Raw genomic sequence first — 25615 nt, 5'->3', positions numbered from 1 at the left:
GTTGCTGAGGGTCAAAGAACAGCAGGTGCCAATCGCTACCACAACTGTGCACCGGTGGCAATATCACACCAACCGAGACTCCCTGATTCCCATCCATAAGCTAATTCGTCAACTGGAGAGCCAAGGAGTGATCAGCAAGACTCATTCACTTTTTAATAGTCCCATATTGCAGTTCTGAAGGGCAGAGGAGTCCAGGAAGGCTGGGCACTCTTCAAGAAGGAAATCTTAAAGGCTCAGGAGCAGTCTGTCCCCACGTGCCCAAAGATGAGCCAGCGCAGAAGAAGACCGGCATGGCTGAAGAGAGAGTTGTGGCTAGGTCTTAGGAAAAAAAGAGGGTTTATGACCTTTGGAAAAGAGGGTGGGCCACTCAGGAATCATAGAATCATAGAATATCCCATGTTGGAAGGGACCCATAAGGATCATCAAGTCCAACTCCTGGCACCGCACAGGTCTACCTAAAAGTTTAGACCATGTGACTAAGTGCACAGTCCAATCTCTTCTTAAATTCAGACAGGCTTGGTGCCGTGACTACTTCCCTGGGGAGCCTGTTCCAGTGTGCGACCACCCTCTCGGTGAAGAACCTCTTCCTGATGTCTAGCCTAAACCTCCCCTGCCTCAGCTTGACTCCATTCCCGTGGGTCCTATCACTGGTGATTAAGGAGAATAGGTCGGTGCCTGCCCCTCCACTTCCCCTCGTGAGGAAGTTGTAGATTACGATGTGGTCCCCCCTCAGCCTCCTCTTCTCCAGGCTGAACAGGCCCAGTGACCTCAGCCGCTCCTCATACGTCTTCCCCTCCAGGCCCTTCACCATCTCCTTCGCTCTCCTCTGGACACTCTCCAACAGTTTTACATCCTTTTTGTACTGTGGTGCCCAGAACTGCACACAGTACTCGAGGTGAGGCCGCACCAGCGCAGAGTAGAGCGGGAGAGTCACTTCCCTCGACCGACTAGCAATGCCGTGCTTGATGCACCCCAGGATGTGGTTGGCCCTCCTGGCTGCCAGGGCACACTGCTGGCTCATATTCAACTTGCTGTCAACCACAACCCCCAGATCCCTCTCTGCGGGGCTGCTCTCCAGCGTCTCGTCGCCCAGTCTGTACGTGTAGCCAGGGTTGCCCCGTCCCAGGTGCAGGACCCGGCACTTGCTCTTGTTAAACTTCATGTGGTTGGTGATCGCCCAGCTCTCCAATCTGTCCAGAACTCTCTGCAAGGCCTTTCCACCCTCATCCGAGTCTACAATTCCTCCAAGTTTGGTGTCGTCGGCAAATTTGCTCAAAACACCTTCTAGTCCTACATCCAAATCGTTTATAAAAACATTGAAGAGGACTGGCCCTAAAATGGAGCCTTGGGGGACCCCACTAGTGACCGTCCACCAGCCATTGATGTGACCCCATTTACCACAACCCTTTGAGCCCTGCCCGTCAGCCACTTGCTCACCCATCGGATGATGTTTTTGTTTAGCTGTATGCTGGACATTTTGTCCAGTAGGGTCCTATGGGAAACTGTGTCAAAAGCTTTGCTGAAGTCCAAAAAGATCACATCAGCTGGTTTCCCTTGATTGACTAGATGGGTGATCTTATCATAAAAGGAAATCAAATTTGTTAGGCAGGACCTACCCTTGTGAACCCATGTTGGCTGGGACCAATGACTGCATTGTCTCCCAGGTGCGCTTCAATAACTTCAAGGATCATCTTCTCCATAATTTTACCAGGCACTGACGTGAGACTGACAGGCCTGTAATTGCTAGGGTCTTCCTTCTTGCCCTTGAAAACTGGCACATTTGCCAGCTTCCAGTTGACTGGGACCTCTCCAGATTCCCAAGATCATTGAAAAATAATTGAGAGAGGTCCCACGATGACGTCAGCCAGCTCTTTAAGCACCCTGGGATGAATCCCATCCGGACCCATGGACTTGTACGGATCCAGGTGGAGCAGCAAATCCTGCACACATTCAGGGTCGGTTGGGAGTTTATCATTCCCACCGTCATGGTCCTCCAGCTCAGGGCACCCTGGGTCCCAAAGCCCATCATCAGCGTTGAAGACAGAGGCGAAGAAGGCATTAAATGTCTCTGCTTTGCCTATGTCATTGTCTGTGAGGTGACCTTCCCCATCAAGTAGCGGACCTATGTTTTCTTTGGTCCTCCTTTTTCTGTTCACATATCTAAAAAAAACCTTTTTTATTGTCTCCCACAGACATGGCCAGCTTCAGCGTTAGTTGGGCTTTGGCCACACTAATTTTCTCCCTACAAATGCAAACGGCATCCCTGTATTCCTTCCTCATTGCCTGACCCTCCTTCCAGCAGCCATACACTTTCTTTTTTTGCCTAAGCTCCAGTAGAAGATCCCTGGTCAGCCAGGCCGGCCTTCTGCCCCGCCTGCTTGACTTCCGATATTTTGGAATTGCCTGATCCTGTGATTTTAGGAGGCAGTGCTTAAAGACTGACCAGCACTGATGGACGCCAATGCCTTCAAAAGCAGTTTCCCAGGGGACCTTGCTGACTAGTTCCCTGAGCAGCCTGACGTCTGCTCTCCCCATATCCAGGGCTGAAGTTTTGGTGGCAGTTTTCCTTCTGTCGCCATAAATTCTAAACTCAACCACTTCATGGTCACTATGGCTGAGACGGCTGCCAATTGCCACGTCCCCCACAAGACCCTCTCTGTTCTCCAGCAACAGATCTAGGAGGGCACCTTCCCTAGTTGGCTCCCTTAGCACCTGCACCAAGAAGTTATCATCTAGGTGCTTTATGAACCTCCTGGACTTGCTCGTGTTGGCCGTGTGGTGATCCCAGTTGACGTCTGGCAAGTTGAAGTCCCCCATTAGGACAAGGGCAGTTGATCTCGAGTTATCTCTTAGTTCCTCAAAGAATAATTCATCAGCATTGTCGTCTTGGCCGGGTGGTCTGTAATAGACTCCCACAACGACATCCCCTTTATTTGTTCGTCCCTTAATCCTTACCCAGAGGCTCTCAACTTTGCCATCGCCAACTTCAAGTTCCACACAGTCCAGCCCCTGCTTCACGTACATCGCCACCCCCCCCCCCACCTTGCCTACCCTGCCTGTCCCTCCTGAAGAGCCTGTAACCATCTATTGAGACACACCAGCCACAGGACTCATCCCACCAGGTTTCACTTATGCCAATGATGTCATAGCTGTGGGACTGGGCCAAGACTTCTAGTTCCTCCATTTTATTCCTCATACTGTGTGCATTTGTGTAGAAGCACTTCAAATGTGCCTCCCTGCATGCAGCATCTTGAGGAGCAGACCAAATGACCTCATTAGCACACAGTCCCTCTGATTCTAGCGCACCATCACCTAGCTTCATCACCAGCATGCCTGGTTTTATCCGTTTCCCCCTTCGACTCTAGTTTAAAGCCCTATCTATCAGCCCCGCCAACTGCTGAGCAAAAATCCTTATCCCCCTCTGATAGAGAAGCGCATCCCGTAATAGGATAGGACTATAAGGATGTTATGTATATAGGAGGACTATAAGGATGTTGAGAGGCTGTGCAGGGACAAAATTAGAAAGGCCAAAGCTCATCTGGAGCTCAATCTGGCTACTGCTGTTAAAGATAACAAAAAGTGTTTTTACAAATATATCAACACAAAAAGGAGGACAAAGGAGAATCTCCATCCTTTAGTGGATGCGGGGGGAAACTTAGTTACAAAAGATGAGGAAAAGGCTGAGGTGCTTAATGCCTTCTTTGCCCCAGTCTTTAGCAGCAAGACCAGTTGTTCTCTGGATACCCAGTACCCTGAGCTGGTGGAAGGGGATGGGGAGCAGGATGTGGCCTTCATAATCCGTGAGAAAATGGTTGGCGACCTGCTACAGCACTTAGATGTATGCAAGTCGATGGGGCTGGATGGGATCCACCCGAGGGTGCTGAGAGAACTGGCAGAAGAGCTGACCAAGCCGCTTTCCATCATTTATCGGCAGTCCTGGCTATCAGGGGAGGTCCATGTCGACTGGCGGCTAGCAAATGTGACGCCCATCTACAAGAAGGGCCAGAGGGTAGACCTGGGAAACTATAGGCCTGTTAGTTTGACGTCAGTGCCAGGGAAGCTCATGGAGTAGATTATCTTGAGTGTCATCACGCGGCACTTGCAGGGCAAGCAGGCGATCAGGCCCAGTCAGCATGGGTTTATGAAAGGCAGGTCCTGCTTGACGAACCTGATCTCCTTCTATGACAAAGTGACGCGCTTAGTGGATGAGGGAAATGCTGTGGATGTGGTCTACCTTGATTTCAATAAGGCTTTCGACACTGATTCCCACAGCATTCTCCTGAAGAAACTGTCTGCTCATGGATTGGACTGGCGTATGCTTCGTTGGGTTAAAAACTGGCTGGACAGCCGGGCCCAAAGAGTCGTTGTGAATGGAGTTAAATCCAGTTGGAGGCCAGTCACTAATGGTGTCCCCCAGGGCTCAGTATTAGGCTCAGTATTAGGGCCAGTCCTCTTTAATATCTTTATCGATGATCTGGATGAGGGGATCGAGTGCACCCTCAGTAAGTTTGCAGACGACGCCAAGTTAGGTGCATGCGTCGATCTGCTCGAGGGTAGGAAGGTTCTGCAGGAGGATCTGGATAGGCTGGACCGATGGGCTGAGGTCAACTGTATGAAGTTCAACAAGGCCAAGTGCCGGGTCCTGCACCTGGGGCACAACAACCCCAAGCAGTGCTACAGGCTGGGAGATGAGTGGTTGGAAAGCTGCCTGGCAGAGAAGGACCTGGGAGTATTGGTTGATAGTCGGCTGAATATGAGCCAGCAGTGTGCTCAGGTGGCCAAGAAGGCCAACAGCATCCTGGCTTGTATCAGAAGCAGTGTGGCCAGCAGGTCTAGGGAAGTGATTGTCCCCCTGTACTTGGATCTGTTGAGGCCGCACCTCGAGTACTGTGTTCAGTTTTGGGCCCCTCACTACAAGAAGGACATGGAGGTGCTCGAGAGAGTCCAGAGAAGGGCAACAAAGCTGGTGAGGGGTCTGGAGAACAAGTCTTATGAGGAGCGGCTGAGGGAGCTGGGATTGTTCAGCCTGGAGAAGAGGAGGCTCAGGGGCGACCTTATCGCTCTCTACAGGTACCTTAAAGGAGGCTGTAGCGAGGTGGGGATTGGTCTATTCTCCCACATGCCCGGTGATAGGACGAGGGGGAATGGGCTAAAGTTGCGCCAGGGGAGGTTTAGGTTGGATGTTAGGAAGAACTTCTTTACCGAAAGGGTTGTTAGGCATTGGAATGGGCTGCCCAGGGAAATGGTTGAGTCACCATCCCTGGAGGTCTTTCAAAGACGTTTAGATGTAGAGCTTAGTGATGTGGTTTAGTGGAGGACATGTTAGTGTTAGGTCAGAGGTTGGACTAGGTGATCTTGGAGGTCTCTTCCAACCTAAATGATTCTGTGATTCTGTGATATGGCCAGTGCAAAAGTCTCATGGTGAGTGGAGACTAACAGTGGACTATCGTGGCCTGAACGAAGTCACGCCACCACTGAGTGCTGCAGTGCCGGACATGCTAGAACTCCAGTACGAACTGGAATCAAAGGCAGCCAGGTTGTACGCCACAGCTGATATCGCTAACCCCTTTTTTGTCCATCCTTTTAGCAGCAGAGTTCAGGACATGGTTTGCTTTTACTTGGAGGGGTGTTCAATACACCTGGAATCTGCTGCCCCAGGGGTAGAAACACAGCCCTACCATTTGCCATGGACTGATCCAGTCTGCACTGGAGCAGGGGGAGGCTCCTGAACACCTGCAGTACATCGATGACATCATTGTGTGGGGTGACACTGCAGAGGAAGTTTTCGAGAAAGAGAATTAATAGTCCAAATCCTTCTGAAGGCCGGTTTTGCCATAAAACAAAATAAAGTTAAAGGACCTGCACGAGAGATCCAGGTTTTAGGAATAAAATGGCAAGATGGACGTCGTCAAATCCCAATGGATGTGATCAACAAAATAACAGCTACGTCTCCACCAACTAGCAAAAAGGAAACACAAACTTTCCTAGGTGTCGTGGGGTTTTGGAGAATGCATATTCCAAATTACAGTCTGATTGTAAACCCGCTCTACCAAGTAACCCGTAAGAAGAATGCTTTTGAATGGGGCCCTGAGCAACGACAAGCCTTTGAACAAATTAAACAGGAAATAGTTCATGCAGTAGCCCTTGGGCCAGTCCGAACAGGACCAGATGTAAAGAATGTGCTCTACACCGCAGCCGGGGAGAATGGCCCCACCTGGAGCCTCTGGCAGAAAGAACCTGGGGAAACTCGAGGTCGACCCCTGGGGTTTTGGAGTCGGGGATACAGAGGATCTGAGGCCCGCTATACTCCAACCGAAAAGGAGATATTGGCAGCATATGAGGGAGTTCGATCTGCTTCGGAAGTGGTCGGTACTGAAGCGCAGCTCCTCCTGGCACCCCGACTGCCGGTACTGGGTTGGATGTTCAAAGGAAGGGTCCCCTCTACACATCATGCAACTGATGCTACATGGAGCAAGTGGGTTGCACTGATTACTCAGCGGGCTCGAATAGGAAACCCCAGTCGCCCAGGAATCCTGGAAGTGATTATGGACTGGCCAGAAGGCAAGTACTTTGGGATATCATCAGAGGAGGAGGTGGTCCGTGCTGAAGAAGCCCCACTGTACAACAAGCTACCAGAAAATGAGAAGAAATATGCCCTGTTCACTGATGGGTCCTGTCGTATTGTGGGAAAGCATCGGAGATGGAAAGCTGCTGTATGGAGTCCTACACGACGAGTTGCAGAAGCTGCTGAGGGAGAAGGTGAATCGAGTCAGTTTGCAGAAGTGAAAGCCGTTCAGCTGGCCTTAGATATTGCTGAACGAGAAAAGTGGCCAGTTCTCTATCTCTATACTGATTCATGGATGGTAGCAAATGCCCTGTGGGGGTGGCTACAGCAATGGAAGCAGAACAACTGGGAGCACAGGGGCAAACCCATCTGGGCTGCTGCATTGTGGCAAGATATTGCTGCCCGGGTAGAGAACCTGGTTGTAAAGGTACGCCATGTAGATGCTCATGTGCCCAAGAATCGGGCTACTGAAGAACATCAAAACAACCAGCAGGTGGATCAGGCTGCTAAGATTGAAGTGGCTCAGGTGGACCTGGACTGGCAACATAAAGGTGAATTATTTATAGCCCGATGGGCCCATGACACCTCAGGCCATCAAGGTAGAGATGCAACATACAGATGGGCTCGTGACCGAGGGGTGGACCTGACCATGGACACTACAGCACAGGTTATTCATGATTGTGAAACATGTGCTGCAATTAAACAAGCCAAACCGTCAAAGCCTCTCTGGTATGGAGGACGATGGCTGAAATACAAATATGGAGAGGCCTGGCAGATTGATTACATCACACTCCCCCAAACCCGCAACGGCAAGCGCCACGTACTTTACAATGGTGGAAGCAACCACCGGATGGCTGGAAACATATCCTGTGCCCCATGCCACCGCCCGGAACACTATCCTGGGCCTTGAAAAGCAAGTCCTATGGCGACATGGCACCCCAGAAAGAATTGAGTCAGACAATGGGACTCATTTCCGAAACAACCTTATAGACACTTGGGCCAAAGAACATGGTATTGAGTGGGTGTATCACATCCCTTATCATGCACCAGCCTCCGGGAAAGTTGAACGATACAATGGACTGTTAAAGACTACACTGAAAGCAATGGGTGCTGGGACATTCAAAAATTGGGAAACACATTTGGCAAAGGCCACCTGGTTAGTCAATACTAGAGGATCTGCCAACCGAGCTGGACCTGCCCAATCAAACCTGTTACGCACTGTAGAAGGGGATAAAGTTCCTGTAGTGCACGTAAGAAACATGCTGGGTAAGACAGTCTGGGCTACTCCTGCCTCAGGAAAAGGCAAACCCATTCGTGGGATTGCTTTTGCTCAGGGACCTGGATGCACTTGGTGGGTAATGCAAAAGAATGGGGAGGTCCGGTGTGTACCTCAAGGGGACCTAATATTGGGTGAGAATAGCCCATGAGTTGAATTATAGTATGTTAATTATCATATAACACTGTATGTCATCGCTACCATGGTTGCTATATATCATAGATGAAAATGGTGATTAATTAGAAGGTATTGGAAAGAGTGTAACCTGAGCATGACATAAATGGTATGGAATAAGGGGTGGATATCTGTCCTGGTTTCAGTTAGGACAGGGTTAATTTTCCTCCTAGTAGCTGGCAGGGTGCTATGTTTTGGATTAGGATGAGAAGAGCGCTGATAACATGCTGATGTTTTAATTGTTGTAGAGCAGTGCTTACACCAAGCCAAGGACTTTTCAGCTTCTCGCTCTGTCCTGCTAGCGAGCAGGCTAGGGATGCAGCAGGAGCTGGGAGGGGACAGACCCAGGACAGCTGACCCAAACTGGCCAAAGGGGTATTCCATACCATCTGACATCATGCTGAACAATATATAGGGGTGGCTAGCCGGGGTGGAGGTGGGGGCCGGCTGCTCGGGGATAGGCTGGGCATCGGTCAACGGGTGGTGAGCAATTGCATTGTGCATCACTTATTTCGTACACATTATTACTATTAATACTATTATTATTATTATTATTGTTGTTATTCTTTTCCCTGTCTTAATAAACTGTCGTTATCTCAACTCACAGGCTTCACTTTCCCATTTCTCTCCCCCATCCCGGAGAGGGAGGGGGGAGGGTGAGCGAACGGCTGTGTGGTGTTTGACTGCCAGCCGGGCTAAACCACAACAAGTGCATACAGAATTAAATAGAGCGAATAGCTTTCTTTCTTGGTTGAGAAAAAACACTGGTGGTTTACATCAAACTGGGTGCTGCCTGTGATTTTGTTGGCAGCTTCTTATTTTTGGAAAGGACTTTGATAAAACAAAGCTTTTCCTTAGAAAATCCTCAATGAAAAAGTTTCTTGAGCATACTCTTGAAGCACATGAATAATTGCCCTGATGTCAATATGGTTATTCACATGCTTCATATTGGACCTAAGGACTGAAGAGCTGTGACCAAAGTAAAAGAAGATAAAAACCGTACAGGAGTTATTGTGTTTCTGCCAGTTAAAGGAGCTACCTGCTTTCTACCCTGCAAGGGTAGATCTGTAGAAATCTATCTGGTAGATATCTGTGCCTATGGATCTAGCTGGCTTTTACTCTAGTGTTTTTAGGAAACTTATTGTTGTATTAATGTTACTGTCTACTGAGTAGGTGTGTCAGAGACTCCCAGTGGTATTTTGGTGGCTGACTAGAGGTTGCACATGAAACCAGCCGTGGGGTACAATAACACAGTGCTGAGCCAAGGACAACTGATCTTTCTCTAAGTAGGGCTAATTACTGAGGGGTTAGCCCTGCGCCCTGGCTGGAAACTGCCTTGTATTGAGCCATCATGACTAAAAACCCTGTGTTTTCTTCTAGGGTGCTGGTATGGATGTCTCCTAGCACTGGAAAGCAAATAAGCTGAAGAGAGATCTGGATCTAAGCCCTTCTGAGGTTTTGACTACCCTTGCCCTTCACTAAATGTCCTCTTCAGTCTGACCTGACAACCTCCTATGCTAAATCAGAAACTTCCTTGGGCTATATACACTCCTTAAGTGCCCTCCAGGGGCCACATACACTTGGCTAATCCCTTTTATTAGATGCAAAAACCCAAACCAAACCAAACCAAAACCACAAAAACTACTGAGTGATTCTTTGGGGGGAAACTAGCCAAGACCTCAAAGTCAGCCTGGTTATGAAAAGCTAGACCTAGAACACTTCATGATGATCCATGATAAGGAAAATACCACAGACTCATACCCATGGATCTTTAGCAACACTGGAGTCTACAGCCCTGCACTTTCTTACACAACCATAAGAAACAAGCATATCCTCAGTGTTCACAGTTACGCTACAATATAAAGCTATTGCTTGGTGCCAAACAACTAGGGAGATACATGTGTTCCTTCATCCCTTTGCAGGTGTTATTGAAAATCTCCCCAACAAAGACAGTCCCTGCTTTAACAAAATAGCATGCATGCATCTCCTGCTCTCTCCCAACACTTCTGAGCAAAGCCTGCAGTAAAAAAAGCCTGTGTGATGAAGCAAAAAGCATTTCGATATGGAAACGTATTTTGGTTTCAAGCTTCCAAGAGGCCTTGTCATAAGCAAGGAAAAGAAAAGAGGTATGTGAAGAGGGAAAATGCATTGAAAATTATCTTCGTATAGTCACATATAAAGGAGATTCTGGACTACGGAAGTTGTATCTTGAGTCATTATTGCCAGAGAGATACTAAAAGCCCCTTTGAAATTAGAACATGCACCTAATACATTTATTGGAAGTTTTCTTAGTCTGCTCCATGTTTTGTTCAGTGCAGCACCTCTTTCAAAGACATTTTAATCCCATTCCTTAATTCTCAATAGAAAAGATACTGCTCTGCAGACCACAATAGGGTATTTTCAAAGATATTAGAGATACCAGTGAAAAACTGGATCACTTCATAGTTCTTTGGGAGGGTTGAAGGGGACTTTCTGCCTGAACCTTAAGTGAATCAAAAAGGCCTGAATTAGAATCACTGGATCTTAGATGTTATGGTCATAATGGCCTAGAAAGCTTACCTAACCCATCTCTCTGTCACTAACTTAGGCATGCAAACTGCTTGTTGCAGCTTAGGGTGACCTTAAGTGCTGGGTTTATTGGGGAATCTCTGGTATGGAATGGCTTTAACAGCAGAGACTTGCCATCTCTGCAACAAACATATACATTTTATATATTTAATTTCTCTAAGAATTATCTAATGGAAAGGCCAGTCAGTGGTGGAAAATGTTTCCATTTTTGGAAACATCTCCATTGTTGTTATTGCTAATAGGCTGGAATACCAATGAAACAAGCTGCTGCTTCTGATATTTTTGACACTGTTACATGTATTGGAAGTTTCCTTGTAGCATCAAGTTGTCTCCTTTTCAACAACACAAAGCACTTGAGTCTTACAATGAGACCCTCATTCAGATACGTCTAGGTCCTCACTCAAGCAAAGCTTCCTTGGCTTTGTTTGGGTTTTATCTATATACAGAAGTTAACAGCAACTGAACAAGATGACAGCATGGATCCTCCTATTAATTCATTGGGCTTGGAAACAAAGAAATTAGGTGTTATTTAGTTGTCACGGAGACATATTTACATATAGTTATTATGCTGGGATGAAATTGGATACAGACTATACTGCATGAAGAATGAAGAATGCTTTGAAACATTTGCAACACAGAGCTATTGAGACAGACACTGTCTCAGTCCAGTCACCTGGGATTAAACTGCAGCCCAGTCCCATCGCTTAATTGCTGATTTTCTTCAGCCACCAGAAATGCTGCCTTTGGCTGAGCAAGGGGAATCAGGACAGCTGCTGCTTCCCCTCTAGTGACCAGGAAGAATTTGGAGAGATGCAGGATGCTACTGGGGTGGGGAACCATCGTTAAGCATCCTTCCATCTCTCTTTCTAATGAGGCACAAACAGTTTCTGGTTTATGTGTGGGTGGGTGTCTGTGTGGTGTGGCTCTAGCTAGAGGCCTAAGTGGAAAAGGCAGAAGCCAGAGAGTTGCAGAGCTGAATCTTTTTGGGGGTCTACAGCACAAAGGAGAGGCTACAACCACAGCTGACACCCCCTTCCCCATGCAGATACCTGTGCTAGTGCTTTGTATCCAGTGGTTCCCACAACCCTTCAGTAGGGACGATTAGCATCCTTTGGCCTCTTCAGCTGCACCTTCAGCCTCTTCATGCCAATCTGGAAGCCGTTCATAGCCTGGATGGCAGCTTGGGCACTGGCAGGATTGTCAAAACTCACAAAACCTGTCAAAACATGAGGCAAGGCAGAGGGCTTAATGAGCTGAAGGGGGCCAAGGCATGTACATGCAATGACCACTGAGAATGAACATGGGGAAGGGGGTGAGGGTGGCGGGAGGGAGTAAGTGAGCAGGTAGGAGGGTGGGCAGACGGGCAGTAAAGTGAGGAGAGGATGGTTGCCAATGGGGGATGGAGGGTAGGAGGGGTTGTTACAGGTCGGTGTCCCAGGATGCTGTGCCTGGTCTGAGTGCCAGTTCAGACACGAGACTATGTGAAGCATGGGGATCCAAAGGCTGGTGCCACAGTACCAGCACAAGAAAGATTTGGGTCACCCTAGAGCAGATGTGATGCATGGTCTCAAGGCACTTGTTCTCTGTCTTGTTCTTTTTTCCTCCGTTGTGACTGGGTAACATCTCTTTCTAGACCCTCCTTCACTCCCCAGCATAACCTTTCCTTTGCCTTCCAATATTCAAAATGAAGGGAACCTGATATACCTACTGCTACCTCCTTATTATGGCAATATAAGCAAAATGTGAGTTTAATAAGCTCTCCATTATGGTATTCATTGGCACGAATAGTTTGATTGTTGGCCACTTAAGAATATGAGGAGCTTTATTAACTGGCAATTACTGCAGACCTTTACTTTATGTTGATGCTGCAGTTGAGAAATATGAACACTAGTGCTTTCCTAACATGGTTTCTGTAAGTAGTTTCATACCTTGCCAGCACACCATCTAATCAGCCATGGACTCCATCCAGCAATAGAAGCACCCATAGTGATTGAATATTGTACCTACAGGCCACTCATTCTTTGTCTCAGTGGAAGAGGATCAGAAGAGGCAAGATAGCTCAGAACTAAGCTAGATGCAATGCATCTAACTCATTCAGCTTTGAGGAAGGTTTTTAATTTCTTTTTTTTTTTTCTTTTTTTTTTCTTATGTTAGCTCCAGGAGGAGACCTCGTTTGCACATACTGTACATGACTTTAGCTGGAGTGACCAGGAGACTGAGATATGACTGAGACAGGGGGCCATCACATTGTACAAGAATTGCCTGTGCTACCTTTGCCAGAAATGTCCCTGTTCACCAAAAAGATTTCTGAGCAAAAACTCTAGGTAAGTCTAGCCTGGACAAGCCTACAGTCCAGACAAAGCCATCTGTTTTCCCACCCCTGCAAAGCTCTGGCAGCACAAATCAGCCCCAGAAACCCAGTGTCTCTAGACAGACAGGCTGAAATGAAGAGACAGCTTTAGAGCCCCTCAAAAAGATAATGCTGAGCATTTGCTGCCAGGTATATACCTGCTCCTGACAACAGCACCAGACATGGTTTACAGCCTTGGGCTGTTCCGTGACTGCATTCAGCAGCACCTCCTCTCTGGTCTAGTTCCTCCTCGAAAGCAAGGCTCACACATGACACAGGGTGGCTTTTGTTTGGAAAAGACATGCACACATGAATACACACATATACAGAAACACACCGCCTCACTCTTGCATTAAAGCTGTACTCCCTGCCTTTGGCTAATAACAAAGGTTTATGAGAGGTCATAAAACCTATGATCTCAGCCTCAAAGTGAGACAACAGGTTTATTAAGTATGGCAGATGTGGTTTTAAGAGGGAGGCCCATGAAATAAACAGGCATCCCTCCTCATCCTCCCCTCTTGAAGCCGAGGCTCCAGGTAACTGGCTCTCCACACAGTTATCCTGCCAGCCACCTGGATGAGGAGGTACCAACACTGCAGCTCTGAAGGTGTGAGCAGAAGTGTTGCTCGAGCCTCATGGCAGTCATGAATCTCTAGACAGAAAACTAGAGAGTTATGGTGAGTAATGAGCCTACGTATTATTAAATGGCAATGGATCTGCATTTGCAATTACTTTTTAGCCAGTAAGCACCTGGTAATGTTCCCAGTTTACATCTGACTAGTTGAATAATCTATCAGTCAACAAGGCCCTGTGATTTGGTCTCAGCAAAGGAATAAACTAAGCACTTCCTGATTTCACCTGAGTTGATTCAGTCTTTAAATACTCCTGGCAGCTCCTTTGGAAATGCTTTACTCGATCTTCAACTTGAAATTTGCTGTCTAGCTACCTCACATCCTTGAATATAGCTGCAGTGAAAGACAGTTCTTTTTAAAATCACCTCTGGACTGTTAATACTGCTGTCCAAGACCCATCAGCTCTAACAGTAAACTAAAAACGTGCCAGGGAAGTTCAGAAAAACTGAAGCCCAATCATCTATACCACTGAATTTTTAGAAAGGTTCTTGGCATAGTTTGGCTTATGCCTAACTCCAAACAATTCCTGGACGCAGCATGAGTATTAGCACAGGACAGAAGCTGTTTTCAGTAGTTCACTTGGAGGTTGCCATGATATTCTGGAAAGTAACAGGATTTAATAATTTGGGTGTGGGCCATTCTGTGCCAGCTGGCACCAGTGCTCAAGAAAAGTGCCAGGTAGGTTTACGTTACTAATATAGACACAGCTACCAAATATCAAAGCTGAGTTGGCTGCAGCTGCACAATTGCTTATATCATGTCTTTGGAGAACATAACTTGCCTGTGAACTTTGATTTCTACTCTTGTGACTGGTCCTGTTGCAACGTACCTCCTACTGGCTAAACACATCCATTTAGAGAGTGTCTACACAGGCACCCATTTGTGAGCAAATCACCTTGGGATCCTAAAATAATCAATAAAGGTCTAGCCAATACACTCCGTGGAGTGTAGAATGCAATTTTTCACTTTTTTTTTTTTTTTTTTGGGGGGGGGGGGAACGACACTGCTAGCTGTGCCCAAACAAATCACACTGTAAATCCCACTGGCTGTTTAGCAGGGATCAGCACTGACTTCAGTGAAAGCAGGCACCTATCTTAAACCAAGGTTTACCAGTTCTGCAGCTGTTCTGCAGCTGGGACTCACATCTCAAGGTAAGATTGTACTAACTGGCTAATGCCTGTATGGGTCACTCCTCAGTGTTGTTAATTGCTGAATCAAAATCCTTATGTATACAAGCCCCACCAGAAATACTCAGAATCATAGAATCACAGAATCATTTAGGTTGGAAGAGACCTCCAAGATCACCTAGTCCAACCTCTGACCTAACACTAACAAGTCCTCCACTAAACCATATCACTAAGCTCTACATCTAAACATCTTTGAAAGACCTCCAGGGATGGTGACTCAACCACTTCCCTGGGCAGCCCATTCCAATGCCTAACACCCCTTTCAGTAAAGAAGTTCTTCCTAACATCCAACCTAAACCTCCCCTGGCGCAACTTTAGCCCATTCCCCCTCGTCCTATCACCGGGCATGTGGGAGAATAGACCAATCCCCACCTCGCTACAGCCTCCTTTAAGGTACCTGTAGAGAGCGATAAGGTCGCCCCTGAGCCTCCTCTTCTCCAGGCTGAACAATCCCAGCTCCCTCAGCCGCTCCTCATAAGACTTGTTCTCCAGACCCCTCACCAGCTTTGTTGCTCTTCTCTGGACTCGCTTGAGCACCTCCATGTCCTTCCTGTAGTGAGGGGCCCAAAAGTGAACACAGTACTCGAGGTGCGGCCTCACCAGATCCAAGTACAGGGAGACAATCACTTCCCTAGACCTGCTGGCCACACTGCTTCTGATACAAGCCAGGATGCTGTTGGCCTTCTTGGCCACCTGAGCACACTGCTGGCTCATATTCAGCCGACTATCAACCAATACTCCCAGGTCCTTCTCTGCCAGGCAGCTTTCCAACCACTCATCTCCCAGCCTGTAGCACTGCTTGGGGTTGTTGTGCCCCAGGTGCAGGACCCGGCACTTGGCCTTGTTGAACTTCATACAGTTGACCTCAGCCCATCGGTCCAGCCTATCCAGATCCTCCTGCAGAACCTTCCTACCCTCGAGCAGATCGACGCATGCACCTAACTTGGCGTCGTCTGCAAACTTACTGAGGGTGCACTCGATCCCCTCATCCAGATCATCGATAAAGATATTAAAGAGGACTGGCCCTAATACTGAGCCTAATACTGAGCCCTGGGGGACACCATTAGTGACTGGCCTCCAACTGGATTTAACTCCATTCACAACGACTCTTTGGGCCCGGCTGTCCAGCCAGTTTTTAACCCAACGAAGCATACGCCAGTCCAATCCATGAGCAGACAGTTTCTTCAGGAGAATGCTGTGGGAATCAGTGTCGAAAGCCTTATTGAAATCAAGGTAGACCACATCCACAGCCTTTCCCTCATCCACTAAGCGTGTCACTTTGTCATAGAAGGAGATCAGGTTCGTCAAGCAGGACCTGCCTTTCATAAACCCATGCTGACTGGGCCTGATCGCCTGCTTGCCCTGCAAGTGCCGCGTGATGACACTCAAGATAATCTACTCCATGAGCTTCCCTGGCACTGACGTCAAACTAACAGGCCTATAGTTCCCCAGGTCTACCCTCTGGCCCTTCTTGTAGATGGGCGTCACATTTGCTAGCCGCCAGTCGACATGGACCTCCCCTGATAGCCAGGACTGCCGATAAATGATGGAAAGCGGCTTGGCCAGCTCCTCCGCCAGTTCTCTCAGCACCCTCGGGTGGATCCCATCCGACCCCATTGACTTGCATACATCCAAGTGCTGTAGCAGGTCGCCAACCATTTCCTCGTGGATATTGAGGGCCACATCCTGCTCCCCATCCCCTTCCACCAGCTCAGGGTACCGGGTATCCAGCGAACAACTGGTCTTGCCGCTAAAGACTGAGGCAAAGGCAGCATTGAGTACCTCAGCCTTTTCCTCATCTTTTGTAACTATGTTTCCCCCCGCATCCAGTAAAGGATGGAGATTCTCCTTAGTCCTCCTTTTTGTGTTGATGTATTTGTAAAAACACTTTTTGTTATCTTTAATGGCAGTAGCCAGATTGAGCTCCAGATGAGCTTTGGCCTTTCTAATTTTGTCCCTGCACAGCCTCGCAACATCCTTATAGTCCTCCTGAGTGGCCTGCCCTCTTTTCCAAAGGTCATAAACCCTCTTTTTTCTCCTAAGCTCAAGCCACAGCTCTCTGTTCAGCCAGGCGGGTCTTCTTCCGCACTGGCTTGTCTTTGGGCACCTGGGGACAGACCGCTCCTGAGCCATTAAGATTTCCTTCTTGAAGAGTGCCCAGCCTTCCTGGACTCCTCTGCCCTTTAGAACCTCCTCCCAAGGGACTCGGCCAACCAGTGTCCTGAGCAGCTCAAAGTCAGCCCTCCGGAAATCCAAGACAGCGGTTTTACTGGTCCCCTTCCTGGCTTCGCCAAGAATAGAGAACTGAACCATTTCGTGGTCACTCTGCCCAAGACAGCTCCCGACCACCACATCTCCCACCAGTCCTTCTCTGTTTGTGAACAGAAGATCTAGCGGGGCACCTCCCCTGGTAGGCTCACTAACCAGCTGCGTCAGGAAGCTATCTTCCACACTCTCCAGAATCCTCCTAGACTGCTTCTTCTGAGCTGTGCTGTATTTCCAGGACATGCCTGGGAAGTTGAAGTCTCCCATGAGAACAAGGGCTGGCGATTGTGCAACTGACAAGTGCTGGTGATTGTGCAACTTACTGCCAAGTGTGATGGAAGTCTACTATTTCTCTACTTTTGCCAAGACGAGACCTTTAATTGGGTGATAAGTCCTGGTGCTGGGATGTTGATACATTTGGACCCCTGTGAAATACCCTGCCTTTAGATAAGCTCACAAAGCTACTGTATTTTTTACAATCATTTTGCTTTTCAGATGGAATTCTAGGGCCATTTCCTCATTCTATGAAAAGCTGTAAATAATACAGCATTTTAAAAAATGGGACTAATAAGAGAAATCAGAAGTGCATTTGCTCACTATATTTCATTTAGAGCAGATAATGAAGCTGAGAGCTGTACTTTGATGCTATTGGTATATTAGTTGCCCACAGATCTGGACCGGATTTGTATTATTTATTTTATTCTCATTAGTTGTCCTGATATCCACAGAATCACAGAATCACAGAATCGTCTAGGTTGGAAGAGACCTCCAAGATCACCTAGTCCAACCTCTGACCTAACACTAACAAGTCCTCCACTAAACCATATCACTAAGTTCAACATCTAAATGTCTTTTAAAGACCTCCAGGGAAGGTGATTCAACCACTTCCCTGGGCAGCCCAGGACCCCACTGCTGTAATATAAGAAATCTCTACTGTCTAGCTGCTGAGGGTGGAGGGACTGTGTTGGGTGGGCTGTGGAGAGAGAAGGAGGAGGGAAAATGCCAATAATTGTGCATTTTCTTTGTAAGCACATCCTCGGGACATAGCAGCTAATGCCTCTAGCTTCATTTGACTGTTTTAGTTTCAGGGAGCTTGATATGCTCAGAAGTTGTTGATGCATTCAGCTTTCCCCCTTCCTGTTATTTATGTGGAGTTGTATTTCATGTTGTTGAAGATATTTGGATGGACTCCAAAAAGAAGAAGAGCTATAGCTTATCCTGAGAGCTGAGATTTCACAATGATAAGGGATAAGCAGATAGAGAAGACATGATAACAATATATTCCTTTCTCTTTGCAGATCAAATATCTACTGATAGATTATACGACAGTATTTTCTGTTATGTGCACTACTGACAGTTAACCAGCTTTGTTACTCTTCTAGTGCTATGCCAGATTTAAACATGTATGACTAAGGACAGAATGAGTGTACCTGGAAAATAGCTTACATGCTTGTTTTCTGAATGGCTTTAATGCTTGAGTTCATAACTACAGGGCTCAAAGCACGATGCTTGTACTTCCATTGCTCGAGAAGCTATCTGTATTTTGAATACCACCCCTGCATTGTCATCTACGCTCTTGAAGGACAAAAGAGAAAGGGAGAGGTTAAAAATCTCAAAGCTGTTTCTGTGCATCAGTTAATTAATAATCAGAGAAATATATGTCCTGGTCGAAGATAGTTGGTAGGAGGACAGGATTTTGTGATAAATCTATTTTATGCTTTTTTTTTTTTTTTTTTTTTTTCTTCCCAGGGATTATGTAAAAAGGCTGCTCTAATAAATGATTTATCAAAGCAGCAAAGAATCAAGAAATGTGCTGGGATTGTAGCTCAGGGCATCTAATCTTCCTGAGTCTGCACAGCAACTTCCAGGAAGGTACTGACATTGGAGTCCATGGCTTCTCCTGTCCTGCTTTTTTCCTGCATAACTTTTACTACAGGTGGAAACTGGGGTAGCATCCTGGAGGGAGCTTTGGTTTAACTCCCCATTTCTTCCACAGAAAATCTTGGTAGTGTGGCTTGCTGAGGGAGCTTCATGCCTTCCTCAAGACACCAGCATGATCACCATTGGCTTTATGTAGCTGATATTACTTACGGGCTGTTTTTCTGTTTTAATAGGCTGAGATGATAAAGAAGGGAATTTGCAATCTATCTCAGAGTGTGTTTGAAGACTGTTTTACAACTGTAAACTTTTCATTCAAAGTGAGTAGTCTCTGCATGGCCATGAATTAGTTTGTGCTCTAAGTACAGTCCTGAATGAGCACATCGTTAGGTTCCCATGGATCCCTAATTGGCCTTTGTGAGTTTTCTGTTTCTCTTTGCATGCTGCAAGGAGAATTAGCAGTCAGTGTGCAAAACAGGCTTTTGATGATCTGCTACCAGGTTGGAATAACTTGCTGCCTCTCTTCAGCAGAAACCCTTCTCTGGATGCATCCCAAAGCTTGTTAAGTACACCAAGCATACCCAAAATTAGAAGTCAAGACCGTGGTCAGTGACAGGTGCCAACTTTTGATCCAGACTCCTGAACTGGGGGCAGACAGTCCTACAGCAGGTCCACTTACATAAGTAGGCTGGTCTCAGGCAGTGGAAAGGAAAATAGGAAACCTCAAAGAAACAAATATTTAACTTGTCCTAAAACTAAGAAGAGTTATTGGATATATATGCCATGTGCTTGCTGCACAAAACTAGTATCTCAGTGATGCACTTCACAAGAGATTGCAATGGAAATATAGACATTGGTGCTCATTGGCTTTTTTGGCTAGAGATGCACTGTTCTGGTTCTGGCTGTCAGTCTATTTCTCTGACAGCCATGAGGGATCTTTCCTAGCACTTCTTGTTGCTCCAGTTAAGAATGTCACTAGCTAAGGAAAGGATCTTATTCTTCTGAACTCTTCCGCCTTGTCATTCAACCCATGCTCGTCTCAGCAGAGAGTAATAAGAGTAAGAAAAGAGGAAAATACTGTGGTCTGCAGAATCTGCCTCAGCCTGTGGAAGGCAAATTCCCGTGAAGTGAGAGAGAAGAAACATGGTGCACATAGGCTGAGTACCAGTGCACGAAAAGTCCATGCCCCTTGCTTCTCTTGCACCCAAAGTGTTGCTACCGAGGAGATAGGAGGGGGCCTGGACCAGACTACTAAGATGGAGGAAGCTGCAGAAAACACTGGCAATTGGTTAGATCAATGGCCCTGTTCTTTTCCTCCTCCCAAACAGTTGTGTTAGTAGTTAAGGAATTGCATATTAATATAATTGGCTATTAATATCATTGTCCCATCAGAGCTTGGGTTCCTTGCTTTTGTTACTAACCAGTGAAGGGGCAGATCTAGGAATGGCAAGAAGGCATTTTCTGGTGGGAAGGCAACTATGAGGTGCTCAAATCACTGGGGCCTTCTCTGGGGAAAGGGTGCTGGGGAAGAACTCCCACTCTTCTCTCTCCATTGGGAGCTGCCCTGCTGCCCTGCAGTTCCTCGCTACCTCAGTACATTTCATTTCTAAGACTGTTCAGTTTCTCTTTTCCCATGTTTATTAGTCTTATCAGAGAATGAAGGCTTCCCTTTAATTGCCTTGCAAGGTCTTTACCTTGCTATGTTCTTTACACAATGTACTAGCTGCTGTCTTGCAATTTTTTTAGTGCTGTAATGAATTTCAGGATACAATCCATATGTAAGTAGCTCTATAATGTATGTGTGCATTGGAAGGTATTGTATTGTACGGTGATTTATGGGTAGTGGAATACTGAGTAAAGGAGTATGTCTGCAGATCAAGGGCATAGCACTTCAGCTGTTTTCCAGTGTCTAATAGTGTAGGATGACTTTTTGGAATATTTAACCTTCCACTGATGCTTAATCATTTCCAAGTGAGATCTGTCTATCTAGTTATCCAATCCATCCATCCATCCATCCACCCACCCATTTTGTAATGTATGAACAGTTTTTAACTGATGACTATGCTAAACAACTACTATTAAATATTTCAAATCTGTTGGATAATTGGAACCCCAGAATATTCAAAGAATTGTCTCAGAAATTTGCTGAATCATTTATATTCATTTTAGATATTTATGGAATATTAGAAAAGCTTCAAAGTGCTCCAGAAAAAAATCTATTCTTAATTTTCAAGGATGTAAACCAGATGACCTGGTAAACTTAGTTAATCTTTTATAAGCCTAAGTAAAACTATGAAAATCTTGACATGAGATAATATGATAAAAAACTAAGTGGTGTACAATTAATACTAATCAGCATGGTTTCATGGAAAATACAATCTATCAAATGAATCTGATTTCATGAAATTGCAAGTTTGGTTAATAAAGTAAATTTTCATAAAGTTTACTTAAACCCTTCTAGAGCATTTGACAGAGATTTTCTTTACAGAAGATGAAAGCAGCCCATATTAAACTTCTAAAAAATTGGATAACTGATACACCACTGAAAAAAATTGTAAATTGTGACTTATAATATTGAGGAGTTTCTAGTAGGCTCCTCCAGGAGTGTGCTGAAATCTCTGTGCTATTCTGTTTCTCTAACACTACCTGTAAGATATCTAAAGTAATTACTGGTAAAATTTGCCAGTCATACTAAAAGTGGTAAATAATGACAGAAGTAAGTCAGGCTGACCTGGGTCACTGTGTAGGCTGGATTCAGTCAGAGAGTGTTCATTTTAACCCAACAAAATGTAAAATTAAGTATCCACAGGAAAAAGCAGGTGGATAGCTCATAAAAAGAAGAATTCTACAATGGAAAACAGTGCTTATAACAAGAACATAAGTATCTTGGTAAAAGCCAAATACATGAGCTCTCAGGATTATGCTAAAATACTTATAGGGCTCGGTACATTCTCTGGATAAAGCCAGTCTTTGGAGATTATCCTCTAGAAATAGTGAGGAGATGTTACCTATGAATATGGTCCATATTGGAATTCTACATTTAGTTCAGGTGATTTCTCTTAAAAAAAAAAGTCTAAGAATTATGCAGAACTGCAAGAATAATTCTAGGTCTGAAAAAGTAACAAGAGTTGCCACAGTTTATTGAAGAGAAGGTTAAACAGTCTTCCAATTATAGTCTATAAATAATTTCTAATAGAATGTTTGTGTTTTGTTTTTTTTTAATACAGAAAAAAAAATAGTTTGACGATTTCCACTGGATGGAAGCAGACATTTGACAAATTTAAAATGGAAATAAGACACTGAGTCTGCATTTTTTTAAATAGTGAAGGTAATTAACTATTTTGGAACATCTTGTTCAGCAATAGGGATGGAGCACCTATCACATGAAGTCTTGATTAAGAGATTTTCTAAAAGGGATGCTATGACTCAAGCAGAAGGTTTGAACCTGTCACATGAGCCAAGGTATCTGGCATATGTTAGTTTGGAGTTCAGTCCAAAGGATCAGAACAGTCCCTTCTGATACTGCACATCTATCTGTCTGTCTATCTATCGTTCATTTCATTTTTCAGATATTTAGAAAATTGGTTCTTGCCTACTAATCTGGCATGGACTGCAGTAACTGTCATGACAGAGGTAACAATTGATGCTAATGCCTTACAATAAATGGCCCCAAAGTGTGGGCTGTGGACCACTGAGACAGCTGACTGGTACTCGTTCTTCATCTTACTTCCAGCTGAGAGAAACTGAACAGATGAGAAGGGGAGATTAAATGAGGAGTGAAAGTAGATGGCATGATTAACTTTCTCTAAAGGTCAGAATGCCCAGCGCAGAAGGTAACTAGAAATACATGAGCATCTTCCTGATGTCACCTTCCCATCTTCCCATGCATGCAACTACTTCCATACAGTGCGGGAAGTGTGAGCTTGAATGTACAGAGAAGTGGTCCCTGTTATTGTGTATAGTCAGTTGGACGCTACCCAGATACTGCTTGAAAGAAGCAGTCACTGAAGTTTGAGGGCTGTAGATGCTGACCCTGAATATGGTGGTTCTAACCAAGAAAGACTTTTAGTTCTATTATTCTTCTCTTTCGCAATCTGTTCTTTCATATAGAAATTACTGAAATGACTTCATTGAAAGCAAATGATTAAAATTCAAGATTAGACCAAAATTTGGACAGTTTAAATTACTGTATGGTCTGATCTGGGGTTTTGACTCGCATATATCTGCAACCAGGGCACCTGATCAGGACCAACTTTTTCTAAAAAGAGGAAAAGAAGAAGCAAAAATCTGATATAGAAAACCACAACGGATTTTTCATCCTATGAATGGAGGCAATGCTAAAAACTTCTTTTATTCTCTTATTTTCCTGTGTACACAACTTGTATAAAGGATGAGCAACTATTTGTCTGATGCTGCGGACTGTGGATCTACCCATTTTGCTAAGTAGGAGTTGAAGTCATCCAATGAATGGATGGAAGAAGTGAAGGATTCAGGCTCCAGCCAGTCTTTGGAGACCCCATGATTCAAATGTTGGTCCAATATACATACATGTACGCTGTGAACAAGAAGCACTGTAGTTCATCTAACATGTAGTGTCATGTTCCAACTCAGCTGATAAATATCTTCCTCATAAGGAACAAGCTAGCCAGCAAGGAATCACCTACAGATAAGTGAATGGCATTAGTTTCTTTCTTAGGTGGAAGGAACTCTTCTTGACTTGCTTTCTGAGCCTTCCTTGTGAATATCTGAGGTCATGATGTGTCCATATAGGGTTTATGGGGAAAGTACATAGTTGGAAAAAGTGGACGAACTTTTCAGGAGACAAGTTCTTCTGCTGGTGTAAAACTAGAAAAAAAGAATTAGCTTAGTATAGGTTTTATGCAAGGTATGAGTGAGATCTAAGTAGGTGCTAAGTAAAAGATGCATCCAAAACTAGGCTGTATGGGGCCTGTACTTGTGGAAGGTGTCCCTGCACGTGGCATGGGACTTGGGACTAGATGATATTTAAGGTCCCTTCCAATCCAAATCATTCTGTGATTCTATGAGTCTGTGAGTGTTGCTGAATCAAGATGGTTATTTTTACATTGTTTTTGTTGGAGTTGTACCATATAAACAAGATGAAAGTAACTACTGAAGCTCCCATCAGAGGTGTCCCATTCCATTTCTCATCTTAATCTTCATTTCTTTGATCCCAGGTTCTCTCTTGGAACCCACTGAATTTGCAGATTCTTGATAAAGAAGCTATATGAACATTGCAGCTACTGAAAAAAAACAGTCATCCTTCTTCATCTACAAGAGACAGTCACCATAAAATCACTCTCCTGTTGATAGTATTTCATAGTGGGAAGGAAAATTCCTTCCTGGGTTAATTAAAGAAAAAAAAATCAGCAAAACCAAAAAGAAACAGACCATGAAGGTGCAATACAAATTGTACTAATGACTATTTTTAATCAGTTCTCTCCTGTCCTGGGGAGTCTCTGAAATAGATCTGTTCTTTGTGTAGCAATGTACAGAATGTAAATCTTGCTCCTTGCTGATCATTACTTAGATAGCAAACAAACCATCTCTCCCCTTTATGTCATTGCATATCTGATACCTCATTATGGGTAGGTTGGGGCAACCTAATAGGTATAGAAGGACTAGAAGCTTCTCTTGTTGTACAGTCCAGAAATTTCTGTTCAGAAGGCAGAAATAGTGATGAATAGCTTTTGGCCATGCTTTTCAAGCCAATACATTACTTTTTATGGAGGCCATTGTGTGAAAAACAGCTAACAAAACAGCTAACAAAAGTAAAAGTGAAATAAATGGAAAAAAAAGACAAACAAACAACCTCCTCATATGCAGTGACTCATTTGGAAGAAAAAGAAAAGAGGAAATCTCTTAATATTTAGATCAGAAGGTTGTGGCACTGAACCATGCTGGGTACCAACAAGAGAAAGGAAAGAGTTATACATTTTAAACTGTAAGATAAAGTACTGATCCAGATCCAACTGAAAATGCCTTTGGTTAGAAAAAAATAAGATCTAAGAAATGCAGTACGGCTTTTGATAATTTGGACAGAGAACTTAATTTGAAGAAGTGCGTAAAAATGTAAGTTTCCCCTAAAAATGTGGATCTTGCATTGACTCTTAAACAAACAAAAATTATTATTTCATAAGCATTTCTAAAAGCTCAATAACACAAGCATCCTTCTGCAGTCTGTTCAGCCATGTCAGGAGATGCACAATGACCAGGGAAAACACCTTACAATTTCTGGAAACCTTAGTGGAGAAGGATTTTAAAGGGTAATTAGGAACCCCTATTTAGAACAGACATATAATTTCTCCTTTAAATGGTCAGAACACAAAATCAGATTTGTAGGTCATGTTTGCCAAAAATGGAGAAAGCCTATTGCCTGTGAAGTAGTCAAAGAAAGCAGCTGCTCTTAGATGTTAGCTCCTCCCTTTTAAAACATTAAATATGCCTGTCAAAATATCAAGGGGACTGATACCTGGCTGGTGTAAGAAGGCTGAGTCCCACTGTCTCTAGGCTTTACATGGGTTACATCACTAGAAGATCTCACCAGTGGTGTGCCCTAGCTGCAAGGGAGGGCGTTAGTATTTTGAGCTCTATTAACGAGAGCACAGGCAGTCAAACAGGGAAGTGATTACTCTTCTCTGCTCAGCACTCACTAGATCACATCTGGATACTACATCCAGTTTTGGGCACCCTCCTCCTCCC

The 25615-nt window shown here is 45.1% G+C and overlaps 1 protein-coding gene across 1 annotated transcript in view; it reads right to left on the bottom strand.

The window, feature by feature from the left end:
- Window positions 1-25615, bottom strand: part of LOC121063021 (CUGBP Elav-like family member 4) — a 1483068-nt gene that overhangs the window by 698331 nt on the left and 759122 nt on the right. Inside the window, exon 12 of the mRNA XM_040543331.1 lies at window positions 11633-11799. Within this exon, the coding sequence (XP_040399265.1) occupies window positions 11672-11799 (128 nt within the window). The 3' untranslated portion in view covers window positions 11633-11671. The remainder of the gene's footprint in view (window positions 1-11632; window positions 11800-25615) is intronic.

Source organism: Cygnus olor (assembly GCF_009769625.2).
Source record: "Cygnus olor isolate bCygOlo1 chromosome W unlocalized genomic scaffold, bCygOlo1.pri.v2 SUPER_W7, whole genome shotgun sequence".
Lineage (NCBI taxonomy): Eukaryota > Metazoa > Chordata > Aves > Anseriformes > Anatidae > Cygnus > Cygnus olor.
Note: the sequence above shows the minus strand (reverse complement) of the source record. Positions and strands in the feature narration are given on the sequence as shown.